Below are 20,112 nucleotides of genomic sequence, written 5' to 3'. Positions count from 1 at the left end.
TAGGGGAGAGCCCATAGGTGGCAAACATCCACCAGATCCTATCACCCAGTGATAGTGGGTAGTAGCCAGAAGTGGATCAAATCTCAATGTCTCTGCTGAATTTTCTTATATATTTTTTCCCAGTTCCATAATTCTCAATATTCACCCCAAAAGGTGATAGGGTGGAAGCCAGCAGGCTTTTTTCAGCCCCAGCAAGGCAAGATGCTGAAAGCAGAGGATGGGATCTCATCTGCCAATGGAGTAGTGTATGGATCAGCTGGTTGTGGCCTCCAATAGTAAATACAAAAGAAATGCTTTTATTTCATTCACAGTTTTATATATGACTTAAAAAAGACAAAACAGTTTGACTTTTACAAAATGTTAAACGCAGGAAGCACATCTTGCCACTGAGAACCTCTCAATACAAAAGGCAGCATTTTGAAAAGGAAAACACAATATAAAACCATACAGTGAGAAAAAAAATAACAACAAAGCAAACAACAAATAAAAAAAAACAACATTTGTGCCAAAGGAAGCAAAACCTTCTTCAATACCTGGGGAATAAATCCCTCCAGATTAACCCATCGCCCCGGTTCTCATCCAGCCACTTCCCACAGGGAAATATGGTGGTCACACCAGTGGCAGAGTTGGTGATCTCCACCCTCTCCACCAGCCAGCCAGGGGCCAGCCCACTGTTGTCATGCTCAATCCGGACCTTTTTCAGCTCCCCCATGTCCAATGTTTCCAGGTAGAACCTGTTGGTTTTCCCCCTTTCAAAGAGGTTCCTGAACTTCTGCTTCAGGGCTCGCTTCCCCGAATCCCCATTCAACCCAAAGATGGTGATGAACACGTTGGCATCCGTCCCCGCACCCTTTTCAAAGCCAGTGACCACAATGGTCTCATATTTGACTGGCACCAAGCTGCGGGCTTTGCTGGCAAAGCTCTCGATGACCTTGGCACACTCAAAGACTTTGTAGTCCCGTCGCTTGTACCGCAGAGGGATTTTCCCATTGCACTTGAAAAAATACCTGTGGAGGAAAGCCGGTGGTGTGTTAGTGATATGGGCCACATCCTTCTAGAGGATCGGGCATGCTACTAAACAACTCAGGCTGCCCAGAGGAGCTCTGGATGCTCTGACCCTAAAGGTGTTCAAGGTCAGGTTAGATGGGGCCCTGGGCAGCCTGGTCTGGTATTAAATGGGGAGATTAGCAGCCCTGCATGCAGCAGAGGGGTTGCAGCTCCATGATCCTTCCAACCCAGGCCATTCTGTGATTCTGTGATTCAACTCAACATCAACATTGCTTCAGTACTTTTCCCACCTATATGCTAGCACTTGACTTTCTCTCCAGAGAGAGAGAGAGAGCAAGATTGAAAACAGCAACTGTTGAAAATCCTGTATTTCCCAAGACATGGACACCCTGCATTGAAAAGCCTGCTGTGGAGCTCCTGTCACCTTTCCTACCTATGCAATGGCACCTACTGCAATGGTAGTATACAGTGCAGTAAACAGTGCAGCTTTGGCCCCAGAGCAGGTTTCATTGCTGCAGCAGCACCCAGACTAGTGAAGACTGCCTTAACAAGTAGGAAAAAAATGCACTAGAAAGATGCAAGGAGGATGTTTAGATATCCCCTTTTCCTTATCTACATTGCCCTGCCCATTCTGAGCATGCAGAAGAGCACTAAGCACAGAATTGATAGGAGCCAGGTGCCAAAAACCTTCAGCTCTGTAGTGTGGAGGAGACATGCAGGGAGCATCTGTAAATCACTGCATGCCTGGTACCCAGACAGAGGTATTTTTAATGATGTATTTCATTTCCAATGATGCAGATCATTTCCAAATGAGATTTTCCCTCCCCCTTCTCTGCCAAACTGCAGCAGGTCCTCCTGGGGAGAGCGTAGCTGGATTGCAATGCATGTTCATAAAATCAGCACTTAGAGGGAGGGTTATTGCTATACAGCACTTCTTAAGCACTTCTAACACTTCCGACATTTTCTTCAGCCAAACAAAAGCTCTCAATTCCCTGGAAAGAGGTTTTGTAAATGAGAAATTCTGGTGGAAGCAAAATTTCAGGCTCGGGGAAAGAAATGCTGCATGAGAACAAGTAGAGCGGCTTCCTGATGCTGAATCTTTATTTCCTAGGCTGCTTAATATCTCATGGTCTGGAGTTATGAAGGAACATATGGGTCCTCAAGAAGGACAGGGAGAAATGACTCTTCTGACCCTGAGACTGTAAGAAAAATCTTTGATATATACCTATTGCTCATATTAAGACCTACTTACAATAGAGGAAAGAAAACCCAAACACAACAAAAAATGAAGAACAGAATCATTTGAAATGATTGCTACACCACTCCCATAACACTTTTAATTTAGCCTTTGCTTTGACTGGGTGTTTTCCCCACCAGGAGGAAAGAATATGTTTTAGGTTATAGCTGAATTAGTTTTCATTCAGCAGATATTATTATGGCTCTTCTGCTGCCTGATTAATTTGCTAGGAGAGACTCTTAGCATCTCAAAAAGTCACTTCAAGGATTTCTTCTTAAACACTCAATTGTCTCAGCGGGAACAAAACACATACAATGAAATTCTTCAGCAGCAATTGAAATACCATGGAGCAGAAAAATCCTTTAGCACTGTGGAAAAGGAGTTTGTTTTGCAAATGGCCAGTTGTCTCCAGTTCTTGCATATTTCCTGTTCTACCTGCACCATAAGTCAAGAGCGTCACCCCTTCCAAACACAGGGCTGAGAGATGTTCTTTCTTCCAGTATGGGACATTCCAGTCCTACCCACACCAGCATAGCCATGTGTTTGTTGTTTGGAAGATGACTGCAGCCTTCCCAATGGGCTTTCAGACCATCCTAGAAGGATCATCCAAACCGAGACAGAGGTTCAGATTTTGTCTTACACTCATCCTTCTTCCTAGGAGTTGTATTTACAAGACTTACCTTAAGAGCAGTCTGTACAGAGCATCCTTCACACCCATTAAATTTATGTCAATATCAGTACTTCCCACAAGGTGAGATGTTGATTTCTCCTAGCTGTAAGACTCACCCCAGCTAATCTGTTCCTGAACTCATCTGCATGTGCAAATGCCCTTGCTGAGAACTTCGAAAGAACACGTCAAGACAGGAGGGGGGAATTTATGAACCTACACACTAAACTGCTTTCCCTTGCATTCAGAAAAGGATTAAGATCTGATAAGTCTTTCCACAATGGGTGAAGTTGTAAATGCTTCAGGAGGATGCTTGCAGAGCTGCTCAGCTACCCCATGTACCTGTGAAGGGTTCCCTGCAGACAAGAGGACACTCACTTGTTGCAAAGCTCCATCTCTGTTATGATAATCTCCTTGACATGCCAGTAGACATCAGCTTTTGCAGATGACTTCTTTCCATCCTTTGGACAGTGACCAACACAGATGGCTGCAATATCACCAAGGTTCTTAGAAGAAAACTGAAATGTATCTGTTGATCCCCTATAGGAAACAGGGAGCAGTCAGTTAATATCTTGAATGCTGTCTCATATGGACATTAAGTAATTTGCACATGGCTAAGGAAGGCAGAAGATAAGCCTTCATTTAAAGTCATTTGATTCACCCTACAATCACTCAACACAAAGTATAATTTCCATATTTAAATTCAGCATTTTCTCTGATTAGGGGTGACACTTTAAATTACTGCCACTAGGACTTTCCAGGATAAACTCAAGCTGTTCCACACACAAAATCAATTTGCCTCATTATAGATAAAGCTAAAGAATGACTAATTTCCCCTCCAGCACTTATTCATTCATTCCTGACAGATATGGTATCTGTTACACATCTACCCACCATAGCTGTTTTAAATCTGCTAGTTCAGCCACCCTTCCAGCTTTAGAAACCCAGTTTGGAAATAGTTTAGAGGAACAATAGGTCTCTGTCAAATGCTTGTCTGGCTCCCTGTCACGTTCCCTACGTATCTGTTAATTTGCTTGTCTTTGGTCCCTATTCCAACCTACTACCAAGAAGGGACTGTGACTAATGTTTAAGAGGATGGAGTCTTCACATCCACAGTAGTACCCATCAGCTGAGTGTCAGGAGGAAACTCCCCCAGTTTTGTTATGTTTCAAATGAAACCTCAGTCGTTCATGCTGGAGTCCGGACCAACTGTAATTTCACCTTCTACAATGCCATGCAAAAAGAAGAAAACAAAACATTCCCTCTCTGAAAATCAAGTGAGCATCATCAGTGTCTGTGGCTTGGAATGTGCTCCTGTCCCCCTGCAGCATATTGAGTCCTTAAAGCTCATCTAAACTACAATCCAAGCAGCTCTGACAACATCTATCCTCCAACTGCTTTTACATTCTGTCTGATTCCTCTGCAAAAGGAACTAAGACACCTCCAGCTTCCTCCTGCTCCACCCAGTCCCACTACCTTCCAAATCTCCTTTTCTTGGAGGAGTTCTCCATAAGGAACTCTTTCGAGCGGCCCAGCTTTCCTTCCAAGATGATCCAGATGTTTTCCTTTGTTTCTGCATCCTCTCTGTTGCTTGTTACTGTGACAATTTCATAGGCTTTGAAGTATAATTAACACAAACGTTAAGCAGCAAAGAAAGAGCAGGTGGCCAAAGAAATCTCTTCATGAGGCTGTCACTCTGGTTAAAAACCCTCTTCCTAGTATTTACTGCAGCACACGAGAAAACATTTGCAGAACAAGGATGGAAACACACTGAGATCTGGGATCTGTGGGACTTCTGGCATCTTTGTGCTTAAGATTTCATGCAGGGATGGAATATACAGAAGACTTCTGCTGCTTGATCAGTGAGTAAGAGTAGATGGAACTGCTTTTGACCCCACTGTGTTACTTCTTTTTGTAGGACAGCCCAAATCCTTCAGTTTTGGTTTTTTTTTTTTTTGCCACCATTCCTAACAATAAGGAATAGCCTTACGGGGATGGTGGAGGTATCCAGATACCATAAGGATGTACTCAGATGTTACAGTGGCATGTCAGCACCCAAGATGGCAATCACTGGGTGGCAATTTTGTAGGGGCAGAGTGAGACCACACTGAAGAAATGTGATTCTTAACTCCCCAGGACTGTTCTAAAGAAGAGCACTGCTATGTAGGAAGTTTTGAGACACATGCAGCATACTACCAGTGTGGTTAAATAACATTACTCACTAGTTAGACACCAACGTGATTACATGGAGGTGGGGGGATTACCCAGAGGAGAGAATTGTCCAGGTCTCTGGGTTGTTAACCTCAGCTGTCATCATCAGCTGAGATGTCTGAGCTTGCAGCCCAGAACAGGTCTGGGAGGAAGTTGGAGCAATGTTGATTACTGTGCTTTAAACTTATTTTCCACCTTATTTCTAATGAGAAACATAACCATGTATCCTTATAGCTTATTGCTGGAATGAAGCACAGCAGATGGGACCCTCTTCAGTTTCAACCCAGAATGAGATGCTTTTCTTCCCCATTAATCCCAATTTGTTTCTGCCTTAAAACAACACTACACTTTTGAACTAAACAGTAACTTAACATTCTGACTATGGAGCCTACAAACACAAGTTGCTATTGCAAAGGAACCCTCAGTGGAGCAGGTTCTATGACTTGTGGTCCTATGGCCTCTGTGCGCCCTCGGCAATGCCCCAAATTAACTCTACACTTACCAGTCCGTTCCTTCAGTTCCAGGATGTCATTATTGGCACAAGCCAGTTCCCTTATGAGCTGCCCATCATCTTCACCTTTAGCCAGCCAGCGATCACATTGGAAGCGAAAAGTCTTGTCTGTGGCAGAGTCCATCACATCAATATATTCCAAGTGCCAACCTGGAGCAATTCCTTTTCAATAAAAAAACAAAACTAGTTAAAAATAGGATATTTTCACATTGGGTAAGGAGGTGAGAAATCCCTTGCTATAATGTTCTCTGTACATGATGTTGCTCTGATAGCAAAAACAACACTGGTTAACTCAAAACTATAATCTGATTAATTCATGCATTAATTCATGAGGGGTTTGCTGGCTTGTGATCAGATGTAAAAGGTATTGGAGTATGGTCTTGGGTTAGCCAGATGTCTGGACAAGGGGCCATCTGTTGTCCTTGCCCAGCATTTTGCATGAGTCAAGGCACTCTGTGTGAGGAATCATCACAAGATGAAGCTCTGATGAAGTGTAGGAACAGCAAAGCCTTACAGAACTCCCAGCAAATACAGGGGCCTTGAAGAACTGTTTACTAAAGCTAGAAGCTTGAAATCTCCTGGAGTTCAGTGGGTTTGGGCCAACATATGGAACAGCTGCTGTTCAGAAACTGCTGCTGATTCTAATCTAATGGAAATGTGAAGCATTAAAGCCAAAAGATAGACATGAGTGCTAGCTGGGCACAAGTTCAAGGTGTAAAGTCTTTCTCTCTGGTCTCTACTACTCCTCTCATCCCTTCACATTTTGATTTGAAACTTATCATTTGACATTATCATTTGTTTCCTTGGCCCTGTCAGCTAGCACGTGCAAGGAAATACCCATGCTGCTCTTGCCAAGCAACCAGCACAAATACACCATGAATACACTAATGCTATAACTGCACACAATCACTTATTTTTTGCCTTGTGATTTTTGGAGGAGTTGCAGCTCCCTCCCTTAATTTTCTGTTCTCCCTTTATTTTATTTTTTTTCCAGTTGAAAAGCAACTTGGAAATCCAGAATGGGGCATTTTGGAACACTTCCTTTCTTGAATTAGAAGAATCTCTTGTTGACCTTGGGGGCGTGGGAGGTTACAACAGTTCTGCTTACAAGTCCTGTTATTACTCAGACAAAAGGCTATGTTCATGATGAGGCACCTCTGCTGGATTATTAGTTACATCCCAGAAGCATAAAATAGCTCTTGCTCTTCCAAGCACTTGCCATCATTTGCCTGCCTCCTTAGTTTCAAATATTAATCTTAATTAAACATAAAAGGTAATGATGGCACATTTTTGAGCAATGTCAACAAGTCACCCTGCCCTATGGCATGCCATAGCATCACCATTTGTACTGGCTTTTTCCTACCAGCCTTGGAGATATCCATGTCCTGTACTCTGGCTTTCTGAGCCTTCCCCATGGTAGGAAATCACCAAATGAACAAGCACAAACGTCAACCAAAGACACCATTTTCCCCTTAAACTCCAGTACAGAATGACAGACTCATTGATGTTGGAAGATACATTTGGAGACCATCTAGTCCATATCCTGTACTTCACTTTGTGCCCATGACCTCTTGTCCCATCACTGGGCATGGATGTGAAGAGTTTGGCTCCATTCTCTTTATTCCCCTGGATACTTATATACAATGACAGTATTTTCAGGTTGGATATTAGGATCAATTTCTTCTTCCAAAGAAGAACAAAGGTCAGACACTGGCACAGGCTGCCCAAGCAGATGGTGGATTCCCTGTTTATGGAGGTGTTCCAGAGCCATGGAGATTGGGGGGCATAGTCAGTAGTTTTGGTAGGGAGGGCTGGGGTTGGACATGGGGATCTTGGAACTCCTTTCCAATGTTAATGAATCTGTGATTCTATGATTCCTCCGAGCCTGTTCTCATACAGAGCAAGGATAGGGAGGATTTGGGGGAAGGCTTACACATGACACCTCATCAGCTCAATTCCTGCTGGGCAGATCTTATCAAGTCGCTCAGGGCTCCCACTGTGCTCTAAGATACTCTCTGGGGCTGTTTGGGATTTCATTCTAAGCACGTTGGCGGTGCCAGCCGTTAATCTTTTTTGGCAGGCTCATTTCCATTTAAGTTCAATGAACGTCTCTGCAGCACATTCAGGAAGCTACTCTGCTTCCATCAAAACCTTCGTTAAAACGGTTCAGGATGAAAGAAGGAAAACATCCCAGCATTCTCCAGTGAGAGACATCAGCGGCTGAGGACTGTGATGGAATGCATTGATGATTAGTGAACGACTTGACTGGGGCAGGATTAGCGCTAAGCAGCAGTATCAGGAGAGGGCTGAATAAGACCTGCACGCTGTCCTTCTGCTTCTCCACTCCTTCTCAGCAGGACAGCAAAAACCTGCACTTTTATCATGTGGAGAGACGGGGTAGGGCTGACTTTCCAGCATGTATTGGGGTTGAGGGCAAAACAAGAATAAAGTGCAGCTTAGCTGGTGTTCCCTGCAAAAGAGGAATTTATCAGCTTTTATCATCATGACCTTCAGTGCCACAGCTCTAAACTTTATCTAAAAGCAGATATTAACATTAAAGGATTTATGCGGAGCTGAAGAAATTATTCTGCCTTACCAAAGTGCTATTTTTTTCTTCTCTCAGACTGGGAAAAATATATTTAATGTATTTTTGATCTAGAAAAGATTTAAAATCTAGTTATGCACAGAGTTTAAATGTGGGAATTTGTGGATCTAGCTCTGTGTGCCAATGGGCACAACAATGGAAGGAAAAGAATGAATCTGCAGGACTTCTTTTCAGGTTATAAAGTCCAGCTTAGGATTTCTATCTCTGCATAGCATTTGTAGGGCAATGAGCTTTGAGACCCTAAACCTAACCTGAAAATCAATAAGAAAGGGAAGTACATCTCATGTCAATATAATCCCCAAGGCCTCAGTTCCTCATGCTGGATGGCTTACAGATAGGCATCAGCCAAGAAGTGGGGAAGAGAAGCCAGAAAGGAGTGTGGGCACTGTCAAGGATGATCCTTGGCCATTGATTGCAAAACATGAAGAATTTGGAGAGTCTCTGGAGTGATGTTATCAGTCTTTTCCCTGGGTGCCAAGATAGCATTGGATGATGGATCCTGCTGTTCCACAGTCAGACCATCACCCAGGTTCCATCACTTGCAGAAGAACCAGTACAGATCTGTTTGCATCCCTCTGGGGCACCTTGGCCAACAGTACAGGGCTCAGGAACAAGTGAGTAGCAAAAATGCTTCCAAAAATATCATGAGTTTTTCTGCAGAGACTTCAGGACAGACCAGGCTCACTCCATTACTGAGAAGAGAGGAAGAAATAACAAATAGCTAAGCAGCTCCCACTTTATTCTGCAGGTTTTCGTCTTCAGTATGTCTGCAGACAATCCACTATCACCATAACAAATGTTCAGTGTTTGTAACAAAAGGAGCTCCACTCCAGGCCTGCTTAGTTGCCATGAAAATCCCTAGCAGCAGTCCTGCCCTAATGAAACCTACGGCTGTGCTGCGTCAGCCCCTTAATGGTCTGCAGTTGGAAGTGACATTTTCAATAGCATGCAAAACATTTCAGATGTAATTAGAGGAGGAGAAGAGCTTTGGGGAAAACAGAATCGTTTTACTTGCTTGACTGTGGCAGTTGTATAATTTAGTGTCACGCAGGGAAAAGCATTCTTTTCCCCAAGTGTCCCTATCCAAAAAAGCAGCAAGTTGTCCTATTTATCTCCCTTTTCTAAAGAGCACAACCTGACAGCTGAGTGATGCTGAGCAGGGGTCCTTCGTGTATGTCTGCAGAGTCTTCATGGGTGCAACTTGCTTTTTCCCAGGCAATGCTGAAGGCTCACACTTTACTGATGTTAGACAGAGAGCTTGGACTGTGAGCTCCTTGTCCTGCCTTTCTACACTGATGAGCACCATGGGGATTGCTTTTAGAAGCAGTAGACACAAACAATTAAGGTATCTGTTCAATTAAAGAGAACTCCAACTTGCAGCCTCAGAAGTCTCCTTTGTCTATCTTGGGAACTGCCTCCACTTGCCCCAGACAATATTCACCCCTATGATATTAAGCTGTTCTGACACATGCAGAACCATTTGCTGAGGATGAGAGAAAATGAATGAAAAAGACCCATGTGGTAGTGAATATTCCAGGAACCCAATTCATATCCTTGCTGAAGTGAATATGAGCTACTCCTTGTGAAATAGGACCTGGTGGGATCAAATCCCTGCTGACAGACCAGGGACTTAATCACATCCAGGCTGGAATACACTGCCCATGGAAGTGAATCTCCCTCCTCAGCAGCTCTATTTAATGATTTTCTGCTCTACCCTCTCTCTTTTTTTTTTTGCAACACATCTTTAGTTTCGTTTTGGAAGTGGTTGATCACATTGATCAAGGGTAATAATAGAAACATGAAGGTTGGAAAAGGTCCCCAAGATCCCCTGGCCCAAGCCCAACCCATCCCCACCATACCCACTGACCATGTCTCCAAGTGCCACATCTTTACAATTCTTGAATACCTCCAGGGTCAGTGACTGTACCACCTCCCAGGGCAGCCAGTGCCAGTGTATTACCAGTCTTTAGAGAAGAAATCCTTCCTAATGTACAAACTGATCATCCCATGGCACAACCTAGGGCCATTTCTTCTCATCCTTCTTCTCATCTCCTTCTCTGGAGAAATACAAGATCTGCCTGGATTCCTTCCTGCTCAGCCTACTGTGGGGAACCTGCTTTAGCAGGGGGTTGGATTTGATGATCTCCAGGAGTCCGTTCCAATTCCTATGATTCTATGACAGTTGTCCTTACTGACATTGAGGTTCCCTTAGAAGTAAAAGAAAAGCTCTACTTTGAGTGTTCAGGGACCAGCAGCCAACAGCTGCTGCCCAGCCACCCAACCTCGTGGGTTTTCCTTTTGCTCTTCACATGTTCTGAAACACAGAGTAAATGAACACCACAAATGCAGTTCATTGGCCTTGTTTCCTATGGCATTATTACCCCCTTCCTGGTTAGGGGGCTGTCCATCCTTATGCCCCAGCATGTCAGATGTCACCCAGAAAGGGAGTTTGGAGAGCCAGGTTGCTGGGAAGGGAGCATTAATTACGAGGTGTTGAAGTCGCAGCACTTAGCTTTGCGTTGGTACACCTCAAAACACTTTAAGAAGGTGAATAATTTTTATCCCTAATTTACATAATTGAAAATGAGGCAGAGGGATGTGATTCGCACAAGGTCATTCAGCAAGTCAGCGGCAGGAATAAAAATAGATGCATTTGTGCATCTCTCCTTGAGGATCACGGGAGCTCACACCACAACATTTCTCATCAGAGCAGACATGCAATGCAAAACCTCTCACAACCTTTGATGAAGCAAATGCTTAACGCTTGGGACAGCTTTAGAAAACAGATTTCTTGCTTCCCTCCTGAGCTGCCTGCGCAATGTGTTCAGTGCAAGATTTGAATCAGGGCAAACCCAGCAATAAATTAAAACAACAGCAAACAAGCACACATCTTGCTGATAAACTACTCCGTCGCAACAACTCCTAACAGCTCAGAGTGAAGATATAATGGTTTCTCAGAGAATATTCCTGTGAGTGAAGCATATTTTGTGTTTTATGGAAGTGTATTTGATGCAAGAGTTTTTAATAAGGGTGAGGGATAATTTGTCACCAGGAAAAGCAAGGGAGGCTTGTAGCAAAAATATTTTATGGAATTGGTATTTTTACATCTGCTGGCTGGTCTGGTGGCTTCCTTCCACTGTGTTAAATGGTTACAGGAGACTGGGAAGCAACGAATGACTGGGCAAGGTCAACACTGAAGTATCTGAAGTATCTGAAGTGTCTGCCTTCCCTTGTAGAGTTTTGTTTGTTTTTGCTTAGAGAGATTTGTTTCCTCATATCCTTTTTTGGTTTGTTTTAATGTCAAATCTAGGCTGTGAGATTTCTGCTGTGTCTTCTGATTCTACTGTGATGGCTGTAGCATACTTCTGTGCTAAGACATTGCACCTTAAGGAAGAAACTAGATAACCCTTAAAGGTCCCTTCCAGCTCAAAGGATTCTAAACTTGCCATTGTGGATATGGCAATCTGAAGGACTGAGCATCCACACCACAGCTGCTAACATCCTAAATGGTTCTGCAGCCTGTGTGCAAAATGACGCCCTGTCTGACTTCAACCCATGCAGAAAGGGGCAGGGTTTTGGGTTGTCTTTCTCTCTACTGAGTCATCAACAAAGCAAAGGGATGGTGCAGTCTTCTCTCCTCAAGCAGCTTTACGCATCTGTTTCTCTTCCATGTTCTTTTTACTTAAAGCAGAAACTACTCAGTAAATCTGCCCCGTGGACCAGCAGATTTATGAATGAGCAGGCAAGCGCTGAAAGGAAGGCTTAAATATGACCTTTCCAAGTCTGATAGCTGAGCCAATCCTTAGAGAGGGCAGAAAAGCAGATATTTAGCTTTCTTTTAATAACTTGTGCTCTACCAGTGCCCCAAAGGCTTGGAATCATGTCTGTGGATTGCAAAAACACATCTCTGGATGTGCAGTGTGCTGTGAGTGCAAAACTCACTCAATTTCTGAGCTGGCCCTAGATTCTGCTCCTGAAAAGGCAGTTCCTTCAGAGAAAGAAAAGGAAAAACATGGACATATGCAGTGATGTTCCTGCACTGTATCCAGCTCAAGAAAGGTGAATAAGATACCTCCTCCTTTGGAAGATGTACCCAAAAAGAGTCACTGGGGCATTAAGGCTATTTGAAACTCAATCAGACAATGTAATAGCTGATATAACTTGGGGAAGCTCTTTACTGAGCCACAGAAGTTGGGCTTCACAACACTGTTGTTTTCTTCCATCTTTGCTTCTCTAATAACACAGAGAAGTCTGGTTTGTCCATAATTAGGCTGTTTCTGGCTCCTCTTGGCTGATGGCAACAGGGATAATCAAGAATCTGAAATTAATGACATTAGAATGACTGTTTATCATCTGGGTTGAAATATACTCAGGCAGATGAGGGAGCCAGATCCAGATTTCCCACATCCCCCTGCTGCAAAGAGAAAAAAATAATAATTAATAATAATAATAATAATAAGTTTTATAGGTAAAAAAATTCATTATCGAGATACGGCAAAACTTTAAGTCATTCTCCCAGAATGGTGATTTGGTCCTTAAATCAGAGAAAAAAAAGATAAATACATTTAGAAAGCCAGCATTTCTACAGACATGCTGATACCAATCTTGCATAAATGTAGAAGTAAATGAATGCAGATATGAGAAAATACATAGTGCCTATCTGAGATCAGGAGATGGGGAGTCTGGAGGCAATTACATTTGCTCAGGAATTCTAAGTATATTAGATTGAACATCGGTATCTCAAAGTGAACGGGGCAGGATAAAAAGATGTGGAGCAAAACAAAGCCAAGATTGGTTTTCATCAGCTCATTGTCACCAGGCATTGCTGGTGAGCTCTGAGCATCTGGAAGTCAAGAACAAGGTCTCTGAAACTGCAGTTGCAAAGTCTCTGAGCTGCCTGACTGCAAATGAGCACTGACCTCCTCCCTCAGCTCTACTGAAGTCAGAGGATTGGATGGGGACTTCTTTTGTGTTTTATTTCTCAGATGGAGATGCCAAGTGGTGGGTTTAGTGGGGAAGATGACATTAAAAGCATTAAAGAGGGACTATAAAGCCAGCATTCTGACATGTTTTTGTTTTTTTTTCCAGAGAAGACAAACAGCATTTATGTTTCAAAGACCTTCTGACAGTCTTTGCCATTGCAATTACTGTCTCTTCAACTGTGAACAGCCTGGTGCAGTCAAATCTCAGTGAAAAGATAAACAAAATGAACAGGTAGCAAATCCACTGCAGCGGAGCTTTGCTCACGAGTCTGGGTGCTGAGCTGGATTTCATGGCAAAGCCAACACACTGGGCCAGTTCTTTGAATGTATGTTATGCCCAGATGGGTCTCATCCCATTCACTTATTGCTGGGACCAGGTTATGTTATGATGCTACGATTCCATGTTTGAAAGAAAAAGAAGACATATTGGTTAGATGTTCTCTTAAGCAGCCCGTGGGATAATACCTGAGTCAAACCAGGCTTATGCTGCCATTAAAGCTAATTATCAAGAAATTTAGGAAAAGAACATCACCCATGTTTCAAGCATTCAGCATGTGAGGAGCAAAGGAACGGTCCACTACGAGGCTGAGTTTTCTATAGAGCATTGGCAGAGAACCATGTAGTTCAAAATTAGTAAGGAATGAGTAGAAGTTGTTATGTGAAACTAATGGTAAATAACAGCACATCTCTGTTTAATACCCAGAATCCCCCGAGCATCTGATAAGAACCATACACGACCCTTGGCCCCTGACCTCACTACTTCTATCCAAAATAAACAAGACAGGAAATTCTAACCACTGACAAAGCCAATCTATTAAAAAATACATATAGAGCATAGCATGTACGTAAAGAACAGATATAGTCTGGAATCCTAGCAGTAATAAATACTCTACCCACCCAAAAAACTGTCATGCTGCATTGTGTGAAGCTGTAGATAGGATGTGCCTTGCACATGACTAACACAAGAACAATGAAGACAGCATGTGGTATGACTTAAACTATAGCTGTTCTTCTTATTGAGGAGAAAAGCAACTACAATTATGCTGAATGAATCCTTAGCATGTTGTTTGTCCAAGGCATAAACCTACATTCAACTTGGCTTGGTAAAACACTATGCACTACTTTTTACAAATGGAGAACAGTGATTTGAGAGAAATAAGGGAAGAGAATATGAAGTTGCAATGTGTATTTTTTATGAATATGAACTACTTTTCTCAGGTTCTGGACGCGTGATCTACTGCTATAGCTGGCTTGTGGTGACTGTCTGGCAACATATTCCACTAAAACCAAAATTAAATGAATTGAAGCAATTTACTGCTTGGTCTAGAGGAAGCTCTGTAGCCTTCCTTCACCACCAATAGTATGCGGATAACATTTCATATAGTTCATATAGTTCAGGTGCATGGTGCTTTCTCCCCAATCTATATCAATAAAACCAGCAGTGGCATGGAGAAGGTGAACACCTGCCCGTGGTGATGGGGCTGGAACTCAATGATCTTTACAGTCCCTACCAAATGAAGCCATTCTAGTATTCATTCTAACAAAAATCACTTGTTCAAAAAGGAAAGGCAGTGATGCAAGATAAAGGGGAGTTGCTCATCATGAAGCAGAGAGCAGACCCACCGGACACAAGACCAGGGGATGCCATGGGTGCTGAATGTCTCTTGAAAAGCTTGAACAAGCCCTTCAATGAGCAAATTCACTGCAAGTTACTTAACAGACAGAAATGATATCCTGCTCAGTAGGTGCCTTGAGCTACGTGTAGTGAGATGCAGAGGATGTAGCAGGATTACACACGCTTGCTCAGTTCCTTCACTTCCTTAGGCACCCAATGATGGCTGCTGTTGAAAACAGCTGCTGGGCTTGGCAGACCCTTGGTCTGACCTGGTTCTTGCCTTCTGTGTCCATTCTCATGCCTGCGCCCTGAAGACCAGCTCTGGTCTGGTGGGCATGTTTTGTTCCATTTGCTTGACCAATGCCTGGGGAGCCACGAGGTCTCCTAAGGGGAATGCTCTCTCTATACATTTTTACTGATAATATATTTAAAGAGGAATCTGCAAATCTGTGTTGATTACTTGCTGCTCTCAGAATGACATCCAAACCACATGTGCAACATGCAGGGACGTTTGTTTGCTGAGATAAAACTCTGGTGGGTGTTCTGATAGCCCTTTCCATCTCAACATCTGAACAGCAGATTCAAAGAACAAGTGTTTTGGCAGCTGAATTCAGATTAAATCAGCTCTCTAACCACCAAGTTAAAACCAGCCCATGGGTCTCTGGGAGCTGTCAAGCTTCATGTCTGGGTTGCAGCAAGGGCCAGCCGTAAGCAATTCATTCATTGTTACTGCAAAACCATCCTCTTCAGCTGAAGAAGTTAGATGGGCAGGCTTGAGAGATGTCATCACAGCAGTGTGGTGGGTGTGTTTGTTACAAGATGCTATCTGGGACCTGAACAACAGCACAAATGACTGAGCTACTGCTGCTGCTTATGAAACCAGCTGGGGTGTCCAGCAGCAGGGAAATGTCAGCATCTCTCAGCAGGGCTCTGCACACCCTCTGTGTGATGCATTGATTTTAATAAAGACAGACACAGATCTTCATTTCTATCTTACACAGCTCACCATGCTATGCCAGGCTGCATTACCCTGTGTGTCGGTGTCAGGCTGATTAAATTGCTAGGAAGGTGCCATAGTGGCCTGTGACAAAACTATTTCATTAGTAGAGCTGCTGTGCTGGTATGCCTGTGTTTCAGAGGGGTTTCACTGTCTAAGCTGCAGCACTGGCTGAACTGGGGACATGACAGAGCAGAACATACAGCAACACACAGGAACAGAATCATGGAATCATAGAATCATTAATGTTGGAAAAGACAGCTGTGATCATCAAATACAACCATCAGCCCGTCACCACCATTCCCTCTCATAGAACCATTAAGACTGGAAAAAGCCACTAAGATCATCAAATCCAACCATCAGCCCACTGAATCTCCTGCACGAAGGGAGGGTGTATAGGCAAGTTGGGCCACAAGGTCCCAGTATGACCCTTGGGTTACTCAGTCTGCAGTGGAACTGGGAATTGTCCTCAACTTGCCCCATGGCTACAAAGGGAGCTCCCAATGGTTGCCCCTCTGCACCCCACACCTCACCACCCTGACCTTTGTTGTCGTGCCATATTCGCACTTTGCAGAGATCTCCCAGGCTCAGCATGTCAGGGAAGCTGAATTCATCCATCTGGTTCCGCTCAAACTTGTTAGACTTGTTGGACTCCTTCAGAGCAAGGGTCCCGCTGTCCCCATTCTCTCCAAACAGAATCAAGGACACGTTGGCATCGGTGCCAGCTCCTGGAACAGATAGGAAGGCATGTTGTCATGAGACATCCTGCCACACAGGGCTGGAATCAACCTCCAAATGCTCATAGATGGAGGCACTGAGGGTGGCTGGAACACAAGCATGGCTGGATTACTTCGACTTACATTCAAGGTAAGTACACTGTGCTGTTATCAACATGAATATTTGCTCCTAGTGGATTTGAAAGCAAAATACAGATTAACAGCCAAAATGCTGTGGCATCCTGAAGCCATTCTCCCTATCCTACAAGCCTTCTTTCTAAGTTCCCATTTCTCAAAATATTCCTCAAGTTGAATCAAAGGGAGAAAAAAATGCTTTTTTTTTTTTTCTTCACAAGACTGTTGGGCACTCAACAGCCCATCCCTCCTCATGTATGTGCTTGGAAAAGATGTACTTCTAAGTTAGTATTTAAAATTTGACCAAAAACACCAATTATCATCCTATTTCCTTTTATTTTATTTTTTTGATGCCATCATGAGAAAGCAGATTCATAGAGAGAAATTTGTCTCCACATGGGCAGATATTCATTGCTTTATCAGAACTGAGGCTCTCGGATTTTGACAAATAAAAATGAGATCATCAAACCCAAAGCTAGCTTTCAGAGAAGCTCATCATCTGCTGCCCTTGGTTGGATATCCCAGCTTTGAGAACTCCTAAGTGCCTGCCAAGCCATTCCTTGTACAGCAGTGTCATAAATCCATTTTGGGCACATAGACGGTATTTGCCATAGCTCCATTCAGAACACTGTGCAGAGACAAAGTCAGGGGAACTTAATACTTTCAGGGAAAGCCATCTCTTCTTCGTAATAATTACATGAATACGTGAGGAAAAAATCACCACTTTCCTTATAGGACTGAAAAAATACTTAAAGAAGGGGGAAAAATAGGAAAGGGAAGGAAAAAAAAAATAAATAGGAAAAGAGTCATTCAGAGTATAGGTGAAGCTACATTGTCCATGTGAAAAATTGCCTATGTTAAACTGGGTTAATTTTTAGCAGTTCCCTGGGAAGGACTTAGGAAGGAAGAGAAAGGATCAGGGATTCAGGCAGTTCATCTGGCAGCACCTTTTATGACCCTAAAGACTGCTGAGGTGAGGAACAAAGCAGACTAAATTCCATTTCCTTACATGGAGGAGGCTTCCAATTAATGCGAGGTCTCAGAAAGCACAGAACCAACTGTTTCTTAGTAAAAACTTCCTGCCAGGAAGAACCTGATGGAGGCCTCATGCCGTGAGATTTCTTTTGTGGGCAATTAGCAGAAGATGGAAAAGAAAAAGAACAGAAACTGCTGAATCAATTCACCTATTTGGGTCTCTCTCCCCTCCCCAAACCATCCTGTTTTGTTTTGGGGGTTTTTTTGGGTGTTTTTATTTTTATTTTTTTTTTAACACAGGAAACTGTAAGAAAAACTGGCAAATGAAGGGATGACGGCAGTGCTGCTGCACAGGCTGGCGATGAGTTCAATGGCCCAGGGGCTGATGCTGGTGACTGAGGGAGTGAGCAGCACACTGAATATCAGAACTCCAACCGAGATCGACTCTGAGAAACTTAAGCAGTGGGCAAGCAGAGATCTCATGAAGTTCAGTAATGAGAAATGCAAAGTTCTGCATCTGGGGTAGAACCAGCTCTGCACGTGAAGTGGATGGGAAGTTTAAGAGGATCCAGAAGTTAGCACAGCAACAGGACAAACTTGATCTGACAGTAAGTTCTTAATATTCAGTGCAAGTCCCATATTGGGCTGTGTCAAGAGAAGTGTGATGAGCAGCTGGAGGGAACATCTTATGCCCCTTGATCAGCATTGAGGGGTCCCTACTTGAACCATCATGTTATTTTGAGTCTTCAGGTCAAGAGGGATGCAGGGACAACAGGGAGAGCCCATGAGATGTCTGCCAAAATGGAAAGATGCTGTAGCATATGGCCATCAGGAGAGGCCAAGGGAGGTGAGCTTTCATGGGTTAGCAAGGACACCTGTTAGTACGTACAGGGAGTGATAGAATCATAGAACAGCCTGAGTTGAAAAGGGCCACAATGATCATCTAATTTCAGCCTCCCTGCTGTGTACAGGGTTGCCAGCCACCAGACCAGGCTACCCAGAGCCACATCCAGCCTGGAGCCACATCCATCATATCCATATCACATGATAGTAATTACAGGGTTGTGTGCTGGGCATGTATATGTCAGACATCCCAGACAGCTACAGACACAGACTGGAGCTGTGGAGGTTATGGCTGGACATTAGGAAAAAATATCCTTTATTGGTAAAATTGTTTGGGTCTGGAAATGGTGCCTGGGGAGGTCATGGTGACACCATACTGGAAGCATCCAACATTCACACTAGCCAGTCTGACCTAGTGCTGGCAGTAGTCCATTGAAGAGAAAGTTGCTTAAGGCCTCTTCCAATACGAGTATCTATAATTTTATGATTGAACAGCTGCATCATTTTTGACTGAAGGGGATTTGAGTCATAGACTTCTGAGGCCAAACAATGTCCTTCTTTTGTCTTAACAAAGCCTTGGATACAGCACTTGGAACTGACAACAACTGTATTAAATTATGCAGTTTGTAGGCTGTAGCTGAGCTGACAACCTACTAATTAATCTTTTAACAGCAGAGATAAAAACCTCCTGCTTCGTTAATTCTTGGAAAATGTGAAAGCAATGTTTATTCTTTCTCAATCCTTATTGCATTACCATGTGTACGATGCTTGCATATAGAACACAGGAAAGCTGCATAGACTGAAATCAAAAGTCTTTTCCTCTATCACAGAAAGCACCATCACGTGTTCTGAATCCATTGCAGCCATGTCTGTGGGTCATACCTTGAAGAAAATCATCTTGTTCTTTACTTCTCTTAGAAGATGGGAAGTAAGTCCAGGTCTTGCTTTAAACCAAAGATTCTCCATCTGACTTGGGATGTATCTGATGCAGTGAGTTCTTCTTCCTTGTTTTGTACGTATTCCCAGAGCTGCCAACTGAGTTACAGCTGGTGGCCTCTGAACTTTAAAAGAGGGAAGTCTGCCTACTTGCAGGAGGATCTTTTCCTCCTCCTTAAGTCTGAATGTTATACAAACATCCAAGCTGAATTGCTTCTGAAAAGCCAAATTGTAACCCACTTTTTTGTTTAAGGAAAAAATGAAACAGGACTGCTATTCTGTGTCCGATGGGGAAGAAATGACTGCTGCACAGTTTTGGTGGGATTCATTTTCTCTAATTTAATCTGACTAGACTAGATTACTAGTCTAGATCCTGTCTGAACTTGATAAAGAGTGAGGGAGAGGGATGCTCCAGAGAATGCTGCAGCTCATTGTTTAGGACATCACTCCTACATGAATTGGCCGTGCAGAATTTAGCCTTAAAGGAGTTCAAACCCAAGAAGGAGTTAATTTTTGGAATGACGAATAAATGAGACAAATCCTACCCCATGTTTTCTTTCTTTTCATTGCCTCTGATGGATGGGAAAGTTGAAAGCTTTTGAAGAGAAAACCATTATACCTAGGAATAAACATGGTTGATTCTATTCACAGTGGAGAAGTGCTGTCCCTAGGCA

At 43.3% G+C, this 20,112-nt stretch overlaps 1 protein-coding gene across 1 annotated transcript in view; it reads right to left on the bottom strand.

Annotated features, from left to right (window-relative positions):
* Positions 1 to 196: 196 nt before the first annotated feature.
* LOXHD1 (lipoxygenase homology domains 1) overlaps positions 197 to 20,112 on the bottom strand; it is a 118,501-nt gene continuing 98,585 nt past the window's right edge. Inside the window, exons 38-42 of the mRNA XM_015887179.2 lie at positions 16,376 to 16,561; positions 5,626 to 5,796; positions 4,389 to 4,527; positions 3,291 to 3,452; positions 197 to 1,007 (exon numbers count right to left, since the gene is read on the bottom strand). Of these exons, the coding sequence (XP_015742665.2) occupies positions 527 to 1,007; positions 3,291 to 3,452; positions 4,389 to 4,527; positions 5,626 to 5,796; positions 16,376 to 16,561 (1,139 nt within the window). The 3' untranslated portion in view covers positions 197 to 526. The remainder of the gene's footprint in view (positions 1,008 to 3,290; positions 3,453 to 4,388; positions 4,528 to 5,625; positions 5,797 to 16,375; positions 16,562 to 20,112) is intronic.

The sequence above is a fragment of the Coturnix japonica genome, chromosome Z (genome assembly GCF_001577835.2).
Source record: "Coturnix japonica isolate 7356 chromosome Z, Coturnix japonica 2.1, whole genome shotgun sequence".
NCBI lineage: Eukaryota > Metazoa > Chordata > Aves > Galliformes > Phasianidae > Coturnix > Coturnix japonica.
The sequence above is the reverse complement of the archived record's forward strand: the minus strand, read 5'-3'. Positions and strand labels throughout refer to the sequence as shown.